The sequence below is a fragment of the Sebastes umbrosus genome, chromosome 12 (genome assembly GCF_015220745.1).
Source record: "Sebastes umbrosus isolate fSebUmb1 chromosome 12, fSebUmb1.pri, whole genome shotgun sequence".
In the NCBI taxonomy this organism is placed as follows: domain Eukaryota; kingdom Metazoa; phylum Chordata; class Actinopteri; order Perciformes; family Sebastidae; genus Sebastes; species Sebastes umbrosus.
Window position 1 is genome coordinate 5663025 of NC_051280.1, and position 21322 is coordinate 5684346.

Genomic DNA, 21322 nt, shown 5'->3' on the forward strand with positions numbered 1-21322 from the left:
ACCAAACCCCCAAACCCCAAATATATCCTCTCACACACACGCTGTACCACTGTAACACTGTATGTCGTCAGGGCCGCTTCTAAATATATAAATACCAAATTATTGCATTAGAATAAATATAATTATTGCACTAGAATAAATATAATTATTGCATTAGAATAAATATAATTATTGCACTAGAATAAATATAATTATTGCATTAGAATAAATATAATTATTGCATTAGAATAAATATAATTATTGCACTAGAATAAATATAATTATTGCATTAGAATATATATAATTATTGCACTAGAATAAATATAATTATTGCATTCAAATAAATATAATTATTGCACTAGAATAAATATAATTATTGCATTAGAATAAATATAATTATTGCACTAGAATAAATATAATTATTGCATTAGAATAAATATAATTATTGCACTAGAATAAATATAATTATTACTTTAGAATAAGTATAAGTATTGCACTAGAATACATGTAATTATTGCACTAGAATAAATATAAGTATTGCACTAGAATACATGTAATTATTGCACTAGAATAATTGCCCCTTTACATGCACACTAGTGTCCCTGTTATACTGTAAGTTGTATCCTGCATATATTGTGAACTATAATCATATTAAGATAAGATAAACCTTTATTGATCCAGAGCGGAGAAATTCGGTTGTTGCAGCACAAAGACAGAAATAAAACATAAATAGAGAAGTAAAATACAGAAATAATAAAGAAGTATATACAAGTAAAAATAAGAATATAATACTAAATAGAATCTATACAGGAGCATTTGGAGACTAGAGTACAGCATTATAATATTGTCCTATGGTAAATTATGATATAGTATGGGATATGAGATATACTGTAGTATAAGGTGAAAGGTAGTAATCTGGCAGTTTACAGAGAAGCAGCAATCCTAACATTTGAGAAGCTGAAACCAGAGTTGATTGATTATTTTTTCAGTACTAATATTGTAAATATGTTTATGGATACACTATGTACTGTATATGTACTTTATATTTCATATGCTGTTCATTTGTTTTATATATTATATTTTTGTCAGTTTTGATTGTGTTTAATTCTTAAGAATCCAGCTGTTCAATAAAATATCTTGAAAGCATCAGTGTGACTCTCTTTACTTTATAGAGGTAGTAATAGTGATAGAAATTAAATAATCACACTTTTATATTCATATGCTCAGCTGTATGCTGACACATCTGTACCATAAACATCTGATGTTGTGCCTTAATATACTTATATTATTTCCAAATATTATGCTAGTTTTACTTAAAACAAGCATAATATTTGGAAATAATATCTTATGTGCATAATTATATAAAGGGTGTTTCTTTATTCTATGATGTCAAGAACTTTATGTTGTGTTTTATGCATGTGTGCTATAGAAATAAAGTATTATTATTATTATTGCCAATATTATTTATTTCAATTCAACTTTTACCTTAAGATTGGCCCTCAATCAAACCCAATTTTGATACAATATGGAAAATAAGTAGGTAGAGGTGACAGTCCCATGCATTTTTTAAATGCAGGGCTCGCTTCAGTCTCAATGCCCAGAAAAATTCGTGAATTTGGTGTGAGGACTTTTTTGCGCAGCGATGGTGGTATAGTGGTGAGCATAGCTGCCTTCCAAGCAGTTGACCTGGGTTCGATTCCCAGCCATCGCAGTCCTTTTCTTCTTCTTCTTCTACTGACAGTATACTGTTGCTTGGTATTGTTGTTAGAAAGTAAGCAGTAAAGCTGGGGACACACCAAGCCGACATCAAAGAACTAGCGGCAACGAAGGCCGCCTCTTGCGTCGCCTCACGTCACCTTTGTTTTGGCCGACAAGTTGCATTTGAACACAGCACAAAGACTACAGCCGACGGCCAGTTAGCACATACGTTCTGTGCCTGCATGAGATGATATAACTCTTCCTACCAGCAGGTCGCGGTAGTGTGTACTTGTCATTCAAAAAGGGAAACCGGAATACCGAGAACGGCGGATATACAAGCCGTTATTATGATACGGACATGAAAAAAAGCTGTTGCCGACCACATAGCTTTATTCCAGATGGCCATGTCATTGTGAAAATATCCGTGTATTGGAATGATCAGGTGAGATCAAGAAGAAAAATGGGAAGAGCCCTCTGTGGTTTTCCTCTTGACTTTCCTTGTTGGCTTGCCTTCCTCACGTCCTTTTCTCTTCCAGTGCACTGATTTGCTTAAGCTGAACCAAAGGCTGAACCGCAAGTGAGAGTGATTTCTCTCACCGACTGGCGGCACCACCGATTCAACATGCTTAATTGGCCAGAAAAAATACATTTGCAACGCCGAGTTTTTAAGTGTTTAAAATCCAGGATAGGTTACGTCCATGTTTACTAGTTTGTTGTGTTTGTGCAATAGGGAGCAATTGGGAAAGTTCAGAACATTTTTGGAAATTGGTATTTACTTCTGTTTTACAGGTTGTCGTGGCCGAGTGGTTAAGGCGATGGACTAGAAATCCATTGGGGTCTCCCCGCCATGGTTCGAATCCTGCCGACGAGACAAGATTGACGCCGGAAGCCACGCCCCTAGAAATGAACGTCAGGTCCCTTCAACGGAAAGTCAAGTCCTGGTTCACCCGAATTTGTTCGACCCGACGTCTTTCGCTATATTTTGGGTAAGTTCATCGACATTTTCACATTATATCATATTAACCATTTATTGAAAATATGTGGTTTACATTGGTTGCGAGCCAGCACGCTAGCAAGCTAATGTCACATCCACGTAACCTGGCTATCTTACACTAGTTGAAGTCGCGAACAATTCTCCATTCATAACCAGCTAACGTTAGCTGATATAACACTATGCTTTATTTTAGGCCGCTGACAACTATGCTAGTGTGTTAGCCTATCTGTTTATATAGGGGATTATGTAGGTCTACAGTTAATATCGGGCTGGCTATTTGGTAATAACACTGACGTTAATCAGTAGTTACGAGCCAGCACGCCAGCAGGCTAAATGTGAAAATGTCATATCCACGTAACATGGCTATCTTACACTAGTTGAAGTCATGAACGACACTCCATTCATAACCAGCTAACGTTAGCTGATATAAAACAATGCTTTATTTTAGGCAGCTGACAACACCAGTGTGTTAGCCTGTCTGTTTACATAGCACATTATGTAGTCCTACAGTTAATAACGGGCTGGCTATTTGGTAATAACACTGACGTTAACGTTAATCAATAGTACAAGACAGAAAATACGTAGTCCACAGTTTACCAATGTAATCTATGTTTCTGCTCTTTATGTGTGGATCAGTCAATGTATTTGGTATTTTGCTGAGTATGCTAATTTAGCCCCTGTGTATATGAATTGTTTCAGAATGTTATAGTGTTAAGTTACAGGTTGTAAAGCAGTTGAGAATAGCTACATGTAATGCATAGGTCCAGTAAGGTACTCAACTGGTAACTAGTTTTAAAAAATTAAATTGTTTCCAGATTCTGTATAGTGAGTACATTATTAGAAAACACTATCACAGACAGACAGAGGCAACTAAATGTTGCATAACCTCTTTTGCATGAGAAGTAATGGACACAGAGTGTAATTTATGTTAGTTTAGCTAGATTGGAGATCAAGATACAAGGATATAATACAAGGATACAAAGGCTTTATTGTCATATGCATAAATAAACAAGTTATCAATGCAATGACATTCTTAGTTTGCTGGATCACTATCCTGTAGTGAAATATACTAAAAATAAATATGAAATTAAGAAAGAACATAGAAATTATAATATAACATATAGCAGGACATAATGTTACAATATAAGAGGACAGACCAAACATATTCTAACTGTTGTTGTTCCCCCCCCCAATCATACAGAATGGAGCCTAAATTTAGGAGGAGGGGGGATGGCCATGCTAGCCTCTTTGACACAGAGGAAGCAAAAAGAATTAAGAGGGAGAACAGGCCATGGGTGCGGGCTCTGTCGCCTGAGAGGGTGAAAGAGTCTGCAAAGATGGCTGTTCTGCATCGCGGTGGAGACCCGGAGAATATGCAACATGTCCTGGGCCAACATCCGATGCAGTTTGGGATTTTCAGGGGCCAAACTTTTCACTGGGTGGCAGAAAATGCGTTGGGGTATGCGGGTTATGTGGTGGCATCAATGTCAGAGTAGTCAGGAAGCTCTGATTCATGCAACAACCTCGCCAACAAAAGAGCCTTCCAGGGGTACATCTTACATTATCCTGCAGGCCGTTATGCCATCCAGGTCAAGCGGTAGGTGAGATCCGCTAGAAGCCAGAGCCAACCTGCCACTGCTGCTGCTGCCACCTCCACACAGCTGCCCTCCAACTCACCATGGCCCTCAACCTCTTCACAAGCTGCAACCACCACACAGTTGCTCTCCACCTCACCACAACCTTCAGCCTCTTTGCGAGCAGCTGCGACCTCCACCTCCTCGCGACTATCCTCAGTGCCTGTATCCTCCCTGCGCTCATTGCTGATAGGGAAAGGCAAGTCTCAGCACAGCATTGAGAAGTCTGTGAGGAGGTTGTTTGCACCACAAAAGATTCAGCTATGTAAGTATGCAACTAGAAAATGGATTTTGTGAAAAGCTGAGTCGTAAATGTTTTCATATCTTTAATGTATTCTATTTTGATGTCATTCTTTTTCAGCTGTTCCTGCTCTGTGCCTTGCTGGATCCACCACGGCACCTTTGATGGAAACAGTGAAGTCGGAACCCACCGACAGTGAGCTTTTGCTGGCCGCTGAAGAGATTGAGTCAGACATAGCGCGTATGTATTTTAATTAAATACTTACACACACTCTTTCTCTCTGTCTCTCACTTTCTCTCTCTCTATCTCACACACCACACAGCTGTCTCTCTTAATATTCTTAAAATATATTTTTCTCTTTTATCCACAATTTCTCTTAACATTTTCCCAAAAAGCACAAAGTTATAACCGAGTATACACTTCATTTTTAATTTATGACTTCCCAAGGAGTTTTTAGTTCTGGACAGGATGAAAGAATGTTTAAAAAAATCATTGTTCATTCCTTCATTCTCTCATATCTGTTTACAGTTTTTCTCAATTGTTTACACACAAATACTGGTACTTGACACACAATGACCACAACATGTAACTCATGCACCAACCCCCTGAACCAATTCTGCTAAACTACAAGCACAATTCCTGCTTTACACTCAAATTGCAGTTCTAAAACACACTTTTTTCAAAACACTACACACAATTCTCTGCATTTGGCACAATTTTCATGAAGAAAATCTTGTTTTCACAAGGAACACACTGTCATTCAAAATTCTAAAGTCAATTGCCCTACTATGCACACTGACTCATCACATGGGCAAACACCTGTCACACAGTGTTACAATTAGCAATCAGAGCTTTAGCATAAAAGGGCAGCAGGTGAGCTCTTCTGTTTTGGAGCAATGGATGCCAACATTGGAAACAGAGGCAGAGCCAGAGCCAGAGGAGTGAGGGTAAGAGGAGGAGGACGAGGACGAGGAAGGCCAAGGACCGTAATCTCTGATGAGATCCGAGCCACTTCGGTTGACCATGTGGTCAACCATGGTCTAACAATGAGGGAGGCTGGGCAAAGAGTACAGCCAAATTTGAGCAGGTACACTGTAGCATCCATCATCCGGACTTTCCGAAATGAGAATAGGTAAGACATCTACTCTCACTAGAAAATTGCAGTACTGCATATCAATACAGTACTCAATGAGTACAGTATTACAGTATTGCCTGTGGACTGTTCTGTAGGACTGTAAAAATAAAGTATGTTTCAAGTATTTGGGAAATGTATTCCTACACAGTATTTATAGTATTTTACTATTTGTATTGCAGAACTGAAAGATTACCAACACAAGGTGGTCGGGAACGTCTTCTGTCTCCTGAACAGGAAACTGAAATCATGAACATGGTCCTAGAAAATAACGCCATAACATTACGGCAAATACAAAGAAAAATAATAGAAAATGAGATATTTCAAAATATTGATAGGGTAAGCTTATCAACACTGGACCGTGTCTTGCGCAGAAATAATCTGAGGATGAAGCAGGTCTACAGGGTGCCATTTGAACGCAATTCAGAAAGAGTCAAAGAATTGCGATATAACTATGTGCAAGTAAGTCCTATGCAATCCCACAATTGATGCATACTCTCAACACTGCATAAATTGTACATATTTCAGTATTGTAATCATAATGATTGTGCTTAATGATTGTGCTTCACAATAGTGACCACTCCATGTCTGTTTCAGAGAGTCCTTGAGCTAGAGGTGGCTGCAGTGGAGCACCAGTTCATCTTCATTGATGAGGTTGGATTCAACCTCACAAAAAGACGAACGAGGGGAAGGAATATCATCGGCCAGCGTGCCATTGTTGAAGTCCCTGGCCAGCGCGGAGGGAACATCACAATGTGTGCAGCGATTACCCACCATGGCGTCATCCATCACCATGCTACCCTTGGCCCCTACAACACTGCCCATCTGATCAGATTCCTGGACACCCTACACAACACACTCATTCCACCAGATCAGATAGACGGCCCAGAGCAGCTCAGGTACGTTGTCATTTGGAACAACGTAAGTTTCCACCGGGCTGCTCCGGTTCGTAACTGGTTCACTGCCCACCCACGCTTTTTAGTTGTTTATCTCCCTCCATATTCTCCATTCCTCAATCCTATTGAGGAATTCTTTTCTGCCTGGAGATGGAAAGTGTATGACCGAAATCCACAAACGCGTATACCCCTTCTCCAAGCTATGGAAGACGCATGTGGAGATATAGCAGTTGATGCTTTTCATGGCTGGATTCGACATGCTAAGCGATATTTCCCCCGCTGCTTGGCCAGGGAAAACATTGCTTGTGATGTGGATGAGGTGCTGTGGCCAGACCGAAACAGAAGAGAGGATGCAGCGTAGTTTTTTTTTTTTTTTACTGTAACTGTATACAGTAAATTCCTCTGTTGTTTTGTATGTAGACCACTGTATGTGCAACTTTGTGTTGGTTGGGATGTTCACTGTGTACATTGTTTTTGTGGGGAAAATAAAATATATTTGTTACCGTGTATTTGTGTGTTCTGAGTATAAAAACAATATTCTAAAATATTTTACAACACACTTCTGTATGTACTGTCTGTAGTAAGTGTAACACTGAACAAAAAAAAGGCCTGAGTCATTATGATGAATGGAGAAGAAGTGTTTTCCATTCATCATAGTGTTTTACATTGAGCACATCAGTGTTCAACTGGTTCTTATAAATGTCTATTCATATGATGGTTTGTGTGTGTCATTTGAAAACAAAATACCATTTTGAGAAGAAATAACATTGTTTTGAATGTAAAGTTTCATTTTGCAGGAGAATTGAGGGGTTTTGCCCATTGTGTGTGTGTTTTTTGATTTGTGTGTAGAGTTCTGAGAGTATGAGGCATGCTTTCAGAAAATGTGTGTAAACAATCGAGAAAAACTGTAATAGATAGCAGAATTTGCATGCCCGCTGGTTGGATCCCTGCCCTGCTAGAGATTGACCAGCGCTGGATTGCCAAGACCCTGTTCCGATGGTCACGTTTTAATCAGCCAGAGCTGGACCCTGCAAAGCTGGACAGATTGTGGTGGTATCCACCTCTGCGGTCACTGACCTCTAGTGCCATACCAGCATTGGAGCAGTTCTTTGGGCACCCCCCGTTCCTGTGGATGCCCAGGAAGCTTTGGCGTGTGTGTCTGCTCTGTCCACATCCAGACTGTGGCAAGTCGGAGCTTACATCTGCTGGACTGCACCAGAAAGTCAGACAGGTGGTTGGTGTCAGTAGCTCTTACTACTTGGCATCTGAATATCTTGCATGTAAGAGCTGCAAAAGAAAACTAATCAGCTGGAGCCACAACATCGTCTCCCAGTTGGACATTGGCCACCGCATACAGTTCCCATGTCTGCTGACATACAAGCTGGGGTGTGACATCCAGGTTGTGCGCCTGATGCGCCAGCGAGGCTTGGGGAACAGCAGCAGCCAGCTTCAAAAGCAGCTGGAGGAGCAGCATGCAGAGAGCTGGCTTGAAAAACAAATTCAGTTTCTCACTGATTACAGAGGAGTTGCCCGTGCTGTCTCCTCTGGGCTGATTTCACCAGTCCCGCTTGGGGACATGCCAGTTATGCCTGCAGTGCCGAAACATCGCTGGCTGATGCAGGTATACGCCCAGGATGTCCTCAGCAGGCTGGATGAAGTGAAAGCCTCCATCACCTCACTCTTTGGCCAGGTCCATCTCCGGAGCTGTGTCTGCTCTCTTCCCAGCGAGTTGCGACAACACCTTACGGTCCAACTGACAAACCGAACCATTTTTTTCCGGTTTTGGAGGTCCCCAAAAAAAGCCCCAGATCAGAGGCAAATCAGCATTGGCTCGCCACTCGCACATTTACGTTCAAGCGCCATGTGTGAACTGCTCAAAAACGCTCGCAGAGAGGCTCGCCGATGCCTTGCAGACACATTCCAGATATATAGCATGCTAAATATCTGGACCTGTCGGGGACTCCTGCCAGAAGCTACAGCCAATGAGAGCGCAAGACACGGGTTGAGGGGAAACCTGGGGTCACAGTAGGAACTTACTGCATGTCAAAACAGCAAGTTTTGCAGTATAGATATGGGATGACTTTGAAAGTCTTGTAGTGTGAACATAGCTATCTACATACTAACGTGCCCTACTCTCCCAGAGTCTCCCTTTTACTGTGACCATAATACCTATTGGAGATGCCGGGGATTGAACCCTCATACATGCAAAGCATGCACTCTACCACTGAGCTACATCCCCTGTGGTTTTTGGGAATGTTTGACAATATCTTCCAGACACCTCAATAAAAGAAAAAATCTGACTAAAACACTTACGGTTAATCTGGTACGTTGCTTTAAAACCTGTGAAATGCAACTGCGATGGTCGTAAATCAAACCAGGTAGAGTGCCTGCACCACTATACCAGCAATCACAGTGGAAAAATAGGACACTTGCTGCCTTAAGGGCCTGGCACACCTAGCCAACTTTCGCAGCTCACTCTTCTACTGATAAAGTCTGCTGTACTGTGTAAGGCACTGTTGGGATTTGAACCCAAGATCTCCTGTTTACGAGACAGGCGCTTTAACCACTAAGCTACAGCGCCACTGTTGTTTGTTGTCTTCTTCTCTCAAATCAAAGCATGCATTCAACACAGTAGCTGTCTGTTTCCTCATCATAACAGTCAACTTTAAACAGAACTACAGTCTTTCTCTAAACTTAACTACTAAGTTTTCCTGCCTAAACTAAAACCTTGATATAGAGATAAACATGACAGACTTCATTTAAGAGCTAATTTTTCATATCACATCACAACTTGGGACGAAAGTAAGACAGTCCTTACTTACGGACCAATCACATCAGCTGCTGGACGAAAGTAAGATGGAGAGTATGACCTGGCCAATCAGGGTAGCAGAAAGGGTACCTCCGAAGACTGAGAAGAAGAGCCTGGCTCAAGGCGCAATCGTTGCTGCTAGTTCTTTGATGTTGGCTTGGTGTGTCCCCAGCTTTACTGCTTACTTTCTAACAACAATACCAAGCAACAGTATACTGTCGAAGAAGAAAAGGACTGCGAAGGCTGGGAATTCGAACCCAGGTCAACCGCTTGGAAGGCAGCTATGCTCACCACTATACCACCATCACTGCGCAAAAAAGTCTTCACACCAAATTCGCCAATTTTTCTGGGCATTAAGACTGAAGCGAGACCTGCATTTAAAGAATGCATGGGACTGTCACCTCTACCTACTTATTTTCCATATTGTATCAAAAATTGGGTTTGATTGAAGGCCAATCCTAAGGCCTACACACAATCTAGTCTACTCAATCAACAATTACTGTCAAAGAATCACTTTGTTTGCTTTGATACTGATGTTTTTTTCTAAGTTGCACCTAGTATCCAAGTAACCAAGTATCACTGGTGGGCTCCCACTGTCGAAAAAGTGTCTTTCGTTGTTGGCAGGATTCGAACCCGCGCGGTGAGACCCCGATGGATTTCTAGTCCATCGTCTTAACCATTCGGCAACGACAACCTGTAAAACAACCGTAAATACCAATTTCCAAAAATGTTCTGAACTTTCCCAATTGCTGAGAAGAACAACTTGTACTTGTTCAGTTAAACGTCCACTTGCTTTTCTTGCCTCTGTGATAGTTAATGCATTCTTTGCTTTGCGCTATCGGTGCTTGATCTTTTCAGTTCTCCTTATAGCTAGTTCGCACTGCACAAATTTCAACCTGATGTTCCGCTCCCCTTTCCGCCGCATGACAATATCTTCAGTCAGGGTCAGCAGTTCTCCTCCCCTGCTGAACGCAGCCTGAGCCAAACCCTGCTCTCCCTTCGTCTTACAGTTTGCCAGAACTTCCAGGATGCCAAAGGAACGTCCTTCTCCGTAGCCACCCGGAAATCAACATATAGTATGAATATCACACTTCATGGACTAATTGTGTACTCTCCATTCTGCTGTGAAGTAACAACTGCTGTTGCTTTACAACTTCTGTCTTTCTTGGTGAATAATCAGCAGCTGTTAGAAGACGCTACCCTCAAGTCAGGAATCGGGAAACCCCACGAAAGGTCCCCCGTTCAAAACTTGGCGGAAACACATTCCTTTGTTCACCTTTACTCTATCACAGTCCAAGTCTGCTGAGTTGAATTCCTAGTAAACCGGGTATTAAGTGACACTATTTGAAATCATGTTTGGCTTCCTTCCTACCCATACCTTAACGCATTTCTCCATCCTTGCCTCAGGTGGTAATCAAACCCATGACCTTCTGCTCTGCAGCAAATACACAGGAGCAGAACCCCCCTTCCCTATCTCCCCCCACAGAGAACAAACCATAACTTCCAGACTATAGTACTAACGCACCTCCTCTTGTTGGTGTTCATTCCGTTCTTTCTTCCATTGTTTCCAAATGAGACAATGTCTTTCCAGAAAAAAGTCCCATCATGTCCTGAATCTCTTTTCTACTGTAAAAGTCTACAGACTGCTGTCCTGTGTGAGGCACTGTTGGGATTTGAACCCAAGATCTCCTGTTTACGAGACAGGCGCTTTAACCACTAAGCCACAGCGCCTCTGTTTTTTTGTCTTCTTCTCTCATATCAAACCTGCATTCATATCCAAAATGTCCAACTGGCGAACTGACGTGCGTTGTCACTGTAACAATTAACAATTATCAACATTTTCTTTTGCAGTAGTCGAATAACCACGGAAAACAGTTTGATGTGCATTCTACTCCTATTCTATTTCTATGATGTAAACATGAACTTTGTTTGTTTACAAGAAAACTAAACAGGGCACCTTTAACTTCTCACCATGCTGCAGTGATGTACAGGCGTACTCCGAGACCCTGTGACATCACTGTTGGGTTTGGTTTCAGGTGCATGTGCTGCTGACTGTGGTCAGAGGTTAAACAAACTTGTATTGGGTAGTTCATATGAAATGCATTTAGTCCAAAGAGAGAGACAATCTCTGCAACCAAAAGGCACTGCTGGGATTCGAACCCAGGATCTCCTGTTTACAAGACAGGCGCTTTAACCAACTAAGCCACAGCGCCTCCTTTGGCTGCAGCTACCCGCTGCAAGAAGACAACAAGCTAGTCCTTTTTTTCCACTGTGATTGATGGTATAGTGGTGCAAGCACTCTACCCGGTTTGATTTCCAGCCACAGGTTTTAAAGCAACGTACCAGATTAACCATAAGTGTTTTAGTCAGATTTCTTCTTTTATTCAGGTGTCTGCAAAATATTTTCAAACATTCCCAAAAACCACAGATAGGTGGTAGAGCGCATGCTTAGCATGTATGAGGCCCTGGGTTCAATCCCCAGCATCTCCAATAGGTATTATGGTCACAGTAAAAGGGTGACTCTGTGGGAGTAGGGCACGTAAGTATGTGGATAGCTTTGTTCACACTACAAGACTTTGAAAGTCATCTGATTTCTATACTGCAAAACTTGCAGTCTTCACATAAAGTAAGTTCCTACTGTGACCCCAGGTTTCCCCTCAACCCTTGGTCTTGCGCTCTCATTGGTTGTGGCAGGAGTCCTTGACAGGTTCGGATATTTAGCATGCTAGATATCTGGAATGTGTCTGCCAGGCATCAACGAGCATCTCGGCTCACGTTTTTGAGCAGTTCACACATGAACGCCGATGTGCGAGTGGCAAGCCAATGCTGATTTGCCTCTGATATGAGGCTTTTGTTGGGGAGCTCCAAAAACTGTCGGAGAGTGGAAAATCAGGGCTAAATTTGTGAAAACAAAGTGGAAGTTTAACTGAACAAGTACGTTACATTGATATGCCCTGTTCTTCTCAGCAATTGGGAAAGTTCATGTGGCAGGTGACATGAACCGGGAAAGGGGAGGGGCAACCATGAGGGAGGGTTGCCCATATAGGGCTACCTGCAGGAGGAACGTTGATTGTGGCATTGATTCAGGCCGGTGGAGTGAGGCAGGTGCACACCTCATTCCGTGTGGCAGGCAGGGAACGAGAGAGCAGGAACAACGGACCTGTTTCCCTGCTGCGTTGAAGGCGGGCGGCTGTTAGTCGGTAGGAAAGTAGATCGACGTACCAGAGCATCAGTCGACCATTAGCTGCTCTTGCTGTGGGACTGTTTTTGTTTGCGTTTGTTTGCTTTAGGCTTTATTTGCTGTCTAGTCCGCCCTGGCAAGTGAGCCGGTAGCGGACAAAAAGGAATGGGTATTGCCCTTGGGGGCGGACTAGTTTTCTTTCTTTATTTTGTTTGTCAATCTGCCTGCTTCCCCACAGTGTATAACCTTACTCAGGATGAATCCCAGTCAGACAGCCAGGGCAGGCTTAAGGTGTGGGGTGGTTTTCAAATCGTTTGCAGTGAAATCAATCACGTGTGACTTATAGATGTGTGAATTCACTTAGCGTGTTAATGCCTTGATTTGCAGTGTATACCAGTGTTTAATTCAACCCTGCCCTGTTAGCGTAGCTGGGGTTAACACAGTGAGGAATATGAATTGTAAAATTAAATTTCAGTAATTCAAACTTCTATTTTTTTAAGATACTCCTTGATTGTCATTCCGTAGCCAGCACTTGTGGTGGGTGTTACATTCAGAACATTTTTGGAAATTGGTATTTTGCTGCTGTTTTACAGGTAGTCGTGGCCGAGTGGTGACGGACTAGAAATCCATTGGGGTCTCCCCGCGCAAGTTCGAATCCTGAAACCGGGGGTCAGGAATTGGAAGGCTGTCATGCACTCTTCTGCAAATGTGGATATCATAAAGGTAAGTGATAAATATATTTAATTTTGATAATTTAGTTAAATTAAACCTGTTCCGGTGGCGGTTGCCATAAACTATTTTGTATACTGTTACAACCCGGCTCAAAAGGTTGCAACAAAAATGGGAGACCAGACGAGTTTAAAAATAGTAACAGGCATTTATTTAACAAACTAACAATAAATAACTAAATAAACATGGAAAGTCAGTAATCAGTGATGTAGGCATGTGTGGGTGTGTGAAAATGTCTCCCACAAACAAAACCAAAACAGGTGTGCCAGCAGCCTGACGACCCTCTCTCCTGCAAAACAAAAGAGAACCAGCAAAAAGACACGGCACACCTAGTGGAGTGGAGGGGTCGTCACATATACACATAGTAAGTACATAGTTTCTTCAATAAGCAATTTTAAAGTTCTGAAGAGAAAAATGCATTATATCCCCGTTAGTTGTGCTAAGATTGCTTCACAATTCTTTACCAATGAAGTTAAAAAGGTATTGTCAGACCTAGGGAATAAGTAACATCCTTTTTCCACAGTGAGCTGAGCAGGCAGGTTCAACAGGGAATCAGCAAACAGTGGGAGAGAGCAGCTCAAATGCAGGGAGGCCACAGACAATTAATATTTAAACTGGCATTACGTCTAGAGTGATCACGCTGATGACTGCTTATAGCTGAAATGTGTTTGTTTGGTTGCCCAGAATAAACGACTCTTTATCTGTGAGTGCCGGTGATTTGTTTCTTCTGTTTTTACCACTACCTGGCACGCGATACTGTTCAAGACTTGGAGACGAGCTCCCTGCTATTTTCTTTTTTAGGCTACAGACAGTCCCCGTTACACCGAGCAGTTCAGCTGCCCCCGCAACGCAGAGCAGCTCAGCTGCGTTTTTGTCCCCAAACAATTCATGCGGGTCATCAAACCAGCCGACTGGGAGTGAATTGCCCAGTGCCTTTACGACCCCGCAGGACAGCTGAAGCAACAGTTATCCCAAAACTGGTTCCATCCACCAAAACCAGCAACAACACTACCTGATCCTATAACCTACTTCAGGCAGTGGATGTTTCTGTAGGCACCGATGCAGATGTGGGGTATTCCACTGAAGTTCCATCAGCGCAACACTAAGGTGCACCATTCCGGGATCTATACAAAGGTACTGGAAGTCGTCGACCTTGACCAGCAAACAGAGGGAGAGAGCGGCTCAATTGCAGGGAGGCCACAGACAGTCCCCGCAACGCAGAGCAGTTCAGCTGCCTCCGCAACGCAGAGCAGTTGGAGCAGTTCAGCTGCCTCCGCAACGCAGAGCAGTTCAGATGCCCCCACAATGCAGAGCAGTTGGAGCAGGTCAGCTGCCCGCGCAACGCAGAGCAGTTGGAGCAGGTCAGCTACCCCCGCAACGCAGAGCAGCTGGAGCAGGTCAGCTGCCCCCGCAACACAGAGCAGGTCAGCTGCTCCCGCAACACAGAGCAGCTTGAGTGCAAGTAGTCAGACTGCAGCACAGATTAAGTGTGCTCTTTGTAGCATTGACAAGTTCTCTGAACACTTATCTGACTTCCACACAGATGAATGTTGTGAGCAATGTGGAAGAAAGGTCAGTGGTGCAGTTGGGCTGCTCCACCATATTGAGGAACACCATCATAAATTATCACAACAACCTCCACTACCATGCCCACCACCATCACAACAACAACCTCCACCACCATCACAACAACAACCTCCACCACCATCACGACAACAACCGCCATTTCCACCACCACAACAACCTCCTCCTCCTCCTCCTCCCACATCTCCACATGTGATCATCCTGAGCCCGCCGGAGGTAAATTGGGTGAGTTTTCTCCCCAAACAGTTCATGCGGGTAATCCAACCAGCCGACCGGGAGTGGATTGCCCAGTGCCTTTACGACCCCGCAGGACAGCTGAAACAACAGTTATCCCAAAACTGGTTCCATCCACCCAATCCACCAAAACCAGCAACAACACTACCTGATCCAATGACCTACTTCAGGCAGCGGATGTTTCTGTGGGCACCGATGCGGATGTGGGGTATTCCACTTAAGTGCCATCAGTGCAATACTAAGATGCACCATTCCGGCATCTACACAAAAGTATGGGAGGTCATTGACCTTGACTCCAGGTACTACTTGGTCGGCGGAGATTATCCTCGGTGCAGTAAGTGCATGATCCCCGTCTGTCCTTGGAGTACTGAGGTGTTGAGTCAGTTGGATCCTGCCCACAGAAACAGGTTCTCCGCTGTTCTCACCACACAGCTGGCCTCTGGACAGGAAGTGTGTGACCATGTTGAAACCACGAACTGCAGGGAACAGCTCCAGTTACATGCAGCAAGCACTGGAGGAAGTCCACAGCAAGGAGTGGGCAAGGCGCACTATTCAATACCTGTCCGACTGTGAGCTTCCACCGGCTCGTCCTGAGCCGGTGGAAGGTCCAGTTTGGTCGGTACCAGGGCAAGACCTTACACTGGCTCCTGGAGAATGACGTCAATCTGGTCGCCTCCCACCAGAAGGAGCGAGAGAAGTCGGGGTCTCAGTCCCCGTTAATGGCCAACAAGGTGGAGTCTTTCAGTCTGATTTATATAGTACAATTAAAAGAGTGATGACAGTTTTAACCTCTCTGTGTGAACTTACAGGACGCCCTCACCCGCTACTCCTCAGCGTACCCTGACTTTGTGGAGTGTAATGGCAATTTTCATATCTGCAGTTTAACACTGTACCTTTAGATAATCTCAGGGCCTCACATGTTCAACTTCGTCACCATAGGACAGTGACCTGACATTTTAGATCTCTGTAACTGCAAACAACAGATTGCTGAAATACTTGTTATGTCTTGTGATGCTCTGTTGTCTGCTGTGTGCTGACGCATTGATACACTTTCTATCCTTCTCTTCTCTTCTTCTTTGCACTTATCTTCATGTTATGCTTTAAATGTATAAATACTGACTACTCTTTGTATTCGGGGCTCACTTGCCACAGTCCACAACAGGTGGCTGTGCTCGTGAGTCCATCTGCAGATGCTTTAGTTATTAATGTATGCCTTTTTATTAAATTCACTGAAAGACAAGTTGTTACGTTGGTTTGTGTCTTGTTTTAACAGAAACTGCCACCACAGGAGGCAGTCAGGTTCCACCGCGCGTTTGAGGAGGCGCAGGTGAAGTCCCTCCAGCCCGGTCAGGAGGGACAGGCCCTTGTTGGCTTCGGGGACTTCAAATTTGAGACCCTGCAGAGCCTGTACGAGTCTGAGGACCGCAAAAAGATCCGGTAAATTGTTAAAACATTTGGATTCTAATCAAGTTGCTGTACTGACCATCGATAGTTACAATCATGTGACTGTTGTCTGATTTGTACAGATTTGTTAACTACCTCCGGAGGAAGGCGCCAGCTCCAGGCACGCAGATGGAGAACGCCGTCCGGTATGTCCGGAGCAGAGACAGACAGAGAGCAAGCGCTGCTTCTGCTGCATCCACCACCACAGCCGCCGCTGCCACCGCCGCCAGCAGCAGCAGCAGCAGCAGCAGCAGCAGCAGCAGCGTCTCTGTCTCGGCTGCAAGCCAGAGAGCCAGGAGTGCATCACAGTACGTGTTTTACTGTAAAGCTGATTGATGTACCTGGGTGACCTCTCTGAAGGAGTGTTAGTATTTGCCATGTTGTCTCATTACAGATGTTGCTGTGTGTCATTTATTCTTATTACAGGCCTCTTGGTTCAGCGCTTGCGGCCTTCGTCTCCGGGCGGCGTTCTCTGTCTGCGGTGGAAATGCAGGCACACGTTAAGAAGATGGTGGCCCCTAAGCCTGCATTTCCAGGCAAGTCCAGCTTAAATGAAATACTGAGTAAAACTTAATTTCCTGTGTTCACTGTATATTTCTGTTATCTCTAATTGTGTGATTACAGCCTCCCACTACAGCCCCTTCAGACCAGCTCGGACCTCCTCAGTGTCCTCTGAGGAGGTTACAGATGAAGAGCTGGTCAAGGCAGTAGTTGACATGGAGAAGTGTAAGTAAAAAGTATAGAAATAATCATGTGACAAATTGTTAATAACAGAAAGGTTTGAATTCATTCCTGACCCTTCTTTTTTACTTTGCTTTATAAATGTTTCTGTAATCAGAGAAGGAGAGGAAACAACAGGTAAGTTCTGGTGTCGGCCTGGTGCGCGTCTCCAATCACTAAACCAAATGGTCATAACATCACTAATGCGTGCATCTGTAGAATAACATCGCTTCATCACCCTTTCCCTCGTTGGTAGAATAACATTGTCTTCATCCCTCGTTGCCTGCATAACTCCTCTAGCTGCTCCCTGCATCACTCACTCTACCTGGTGAATCTGTTGTTATCATGTTGTCTCATCTTCACTGTCTCTGTTCACAGCCGCCTCCTAAGCTCCTGTAGTTTCTATATGCAGCTTGGCTCAATGTGTCCCTCAATATTAACACGACCATCTCATTCTTTCATGTTACTGAAATATTTTATTTCTCTTTAAGCCTCAGATGTACAGGCTCTCTCGCTCCTGCAGCATCCACCTCCCTCCACCTCAGGAGCAGCTGAGAAGGGAGCTGGTGTCTCTGCTCTGCTGGATGAGCCCACAGACGAGGAGCTGCTGGAGGCCACACAGGACCAAGACCACCCCCTGCAGCCTCCAGCAGCCCTCGTCATGGTCCAGCCGGCAGAGTCACCAGCTCGCTCGCCGCCGCTGCCACCACCCGCAGCTGCCCTGCTGCCACCGCCGCCGCCGCCCGCAGCTGCCATGCCGCCGCCGCCTGCAGCAACTAAAGCCCCCGCCCCAGAGGAACAGGAGGAGATGCCCAGACCAGCCTTCCTCCCTCCCCAACCACCTGCTGACAGCGCTGAGGTAAGGGTGACTGTCACACATAATCACTGCTGCTCTCCCCCATGAAGTGATGTCCTCAGATATTAAAATGTCCTGTATGTCCTCTGGTTGTCTCTCCAGCTGCTGCCTGAGTCCTGGCGGGCAGCTCTCACTGTAGAGCAGCAGCAGTGGATCGGTCGGGTGCTGTTTTCCAGGGACAGCAGGGGGAGGTCTCGGCTCATCACCGAGCTGAACCTCTGGCACCACCCGCCCCAAACCCGGCCGGTCTACAACCAGCCTCCCGCGTCCCCCGACCCCTTCTTTGCATGTCGGCTGTTTCTCTGGATGCCGCACCGTATCTGGCATCTGCAGCTGACATGCCCCCAGCCTTTGTGCACCGGGACCATGACAAAGGCTGGGCTGTACAGGACCATCCGGAGGGTCCTGGACATCAACGGCTGGTATCTCATGGCCACGGAGTACCTGGAGTGCCGTCGGTGTAAGAAGAAGGTCGTGGGGTGGTCACAGGGCATCATAAGGCAGCTGTCCCCCACCTACAGCTGCCAGTTTCCAGCCATACTTACGTACAGGTAAGAAATTAAATAAATACAAAAATCCAACTATATACTATCTACTGTATAGTCTGTGTTGCACATCCTGTTTGATGTTTTCATGTGGCTGTATATAATGTTAGTGTTGTTTTTTTCGCAGGCTGTCCTGTGACCTGAGGGTGGTTGCACAGCTGAGGTCCCGCACTCTGGGCAACGGTGCTAATCGGCTGTTCAACACCCTGCGGGAGAACCACTCGAACGCCTGGATGCGGAGAGCGATCCAGTACCTCGGCGTGTGCGAGCAGTTCCTGGCCTTGTGCTCGGTGAGGGGGCAGTTTCCACCACCGCCCCAGATGCCCCCTCTGCCCTCACCCATCTGGCTGCTGACGGTCTACAGCTACGACGTCCTGACGCGGCTGGATGAGTACAAGGCCAGGATCACGTCCACCTTCGGATCCATCTTGAAGATGGATTCCACCAAGAAGGCTAGTAAAGTTTGTCACAATTTAATATTTTCTTACAGCTGCTTTTACACCGCAGCTGTGTGTGTGTTTATACACTCATATTAACATTTGAAATCTCCCCCCCAGCTGATCTATGTGGACCGTGACTGCTGCAGTAGAGACGGCGTGTCGAAGACTGCTGCCTTGTTTCCGGTGTGAATCTGAGACTGTTGATACTTGTACTGATAATAACAGTAGAATTATAATATCATGAATAATCTCACGTTACAATATTTATTATGGACAAAAGCCAGGATTTTAATCTACATGATTACAACATCATAAAAACTGTAGATTCAAGGATATAACAGTCATTACGGGTTATGAGAATTAAACCACATCATGTTTCTTCTATCTCAGGAGTGGGGATAGCTCGTGGTGAGACTGGACATCTGGCACCTGATGCGCCGCTTCGCATCAGGTGTCACCACAGAAACCCACGAGCTGTACCCCCCCTTCATGAGGCAGTTGTCTCACTGCATCTTCGAGGTGGACCCCAGAGATGCCCGCCGTCTCATTGAGGCTAAGCGGTCCCAGCTGGAGGGGAGGCACGGGATGGTTGCGCCGACTGACGCCGAGGTGATCAAGAAGATCTCAAAGAAGGAGTGGAGGCTCCACTGCCGTCGCCGGACGCGTGGGCCCGAGGAGTCGACACTCCTCATCCAGGAGCTCCTCGACACCTTTGGCGGACCAGCAGGGCGCAACACCCTGGACGTCCCGTTGCTGAACGCTCTCCGCATCCAGGACATCTGGAGTACGCAGAGGGCCCACCCCAGCTGCATTCAGGACCCACCGGGTGTACAGCTGTACACCCAGACCGGCAGGCTGACAAAGGGCGGAGTAAGCCTGCCGGTCTATTGCTGCGCGAGGGGCTCCACGTCTTTGGAGTCCTTCCACCTCAACCGGTTCATTCCAGGTACTTGCATGTGTCTTACAGCTTGTGATAAAATATATCCTGTCTTCCCATTTCATTAAAACATTAAATTTATGTTTTATTCAAAACCTGTTTCCTCAGGGACCCGCGAGAGTGCAAAGCACTTCCAGACCTTCCTGGTTGATGGACTGGCGAGGTGGAACGAGGACCGCGCAGCACCAGCAGCTGAGGGACAGGAGGGTCCTCTGCACTCCTACAGTGCACCTCAAGCACATCCTTAACCAGAAGAGCCAAAGGGTGCTTGGCTTTCAGATGGTTAAGGACTTCACCAAGCCTGCTGAGTACACAGGTATGTGATGGGAAAACACTTAATTCCAACATCTCAACTGTGAGGAAAAGGAGCATTTACTAAAGCCTCCGTTCTCTTATTCTGCTGTGTAACAGGGGAGCTCATCGGGGTGGAGTACCTGTACCAGCAGACAGGCAGAGTGCTTGAGGATGTCAGCTTGGACCCTGTTAGAATCCCCGAGCGGTCATGAAGGAAATGAGGATCAGTCTGGATGGCATTTCAGCATAATAGCATTTATTTTCCTTTTCACACCCGTCACACATGTTGCCTCCACCGTAGTATCCCCCCAAATGGACCCAAACTCATGGTTTTTATACTCCCCTATATTGGCCCATACCATTTCCAAAACATAACACCACACCAATATACAAAAATATCCACATTTATGTACCTAAAGACATTTCCCACATATAAATCCTCTTAATAAATACATACACACCTAACTATCTTCAATAAATATCCATAAACATTACCCTTTCACAAATACACAATAAACATTCCCGCCGAACTCCCCTTCACCCACTTCCCACTGGTTTCGCCCTCCCGGAACTATTAATAGGGCGCGAGTCGGGGATCTCTTTCACCCGCGCACCTTCGGAGGGGGAAACGGAAATAGTAAGTTGGGCATTTTATTGACGGTTTTAATTAATTAATACCTCTGTGTGTTCATTAATTGTATTCAATAATCCATACGTCTAGTAATTATAGTTAAACATACACACAAATTACTATATTACTCCCGTAACGGCGAGCCGTCGTTACAGACCCTGACACTCCAGACGAGACTGCTGCCATCGAGTCGCTTGAGGAGGAGGAGGAGGAGGAGGAGGAGGATGAGGGTATCGGGGAGGACGTCGAGGACCCCACCGTCTTCGAGCCCGATACCCCCTCCACCAGCACAGCGGCAGCAGCCCGGTCAGGTGATCCAGCTGACGCACCCAGGTCTGAGCCATC

The 21322-nt window shown here is 45.0% G+C and overlaps 1 protein-coding gene and 5 non-coding genes across 6 annotated transcripts; 3 read left to right on the plus strand and 3 right to left on the minus strand.

The window, feature by feature from the left end:
* The first annotated feature begins 1618 nt into the window (after positions 1–1618).
* On the plus strand, positions 1619–1690 carry trnag-ucc. The gene has a single exon. It is a non-coding gene; the product is annotated as a tRNA-Gly (tRNA).
* Positions 1691–2466: 776 nt separating this feature from the next.
* On the plus strand, positions 2467–2550 carry trnas-aga. The gene has a single exon. It is a non-coding gene; the product is annotated as a tRNA-Ser (tRNA).
* A 6532-nt stretch (positions 2551–9082) lies between these two features.
* trnat-cgu lies at positions 9083–9155 on the minus strand. The gene has a single exon. It is a non-coding gene; the product is annotated as a tRNA-Thr (tRNA).
* Positions 9156–11041: 1886 nt separating this feature from the next.
* trnat-cgu lies at positions 11042–11114 on the minus strand. The gene has a single exon. It is a non-coding gene; the product is annotated as a tRNA-Thr (tRNA).
* A 408-nt stretch (positions 11115–11522) lies between these two features.
* Positions 11523–11596, minus strand: trnat-ugu. The gene has a single exon. It is a non-coding gene; the product is annotated as a tRNA-Thr (tRNA).
* A 4833-nt stretch (positions 11597–16429) lies between these two features.
* Positions 16430–20300, plus strand: LOC119498907. The gene is made up of 6 exons (XM_037788025.1): positions 16430–16862; positions 16981–18133; positions 18233–18681; positions 18803–19131; positions 19567–20061; positions 20161–20300. Exons 2-6 carry the CDS (start codon positions 17936–17938, stop codon positions 20298–20300), a joined length of 1611 nt encoding a protein of 536 aa, XP_037643953.1. The 5' UTR covers positions 16430–16862; positions 16981–17935.
* The last annotated feature ends 1022 nt before the right edge of the window (positions 20301–21322 follow it).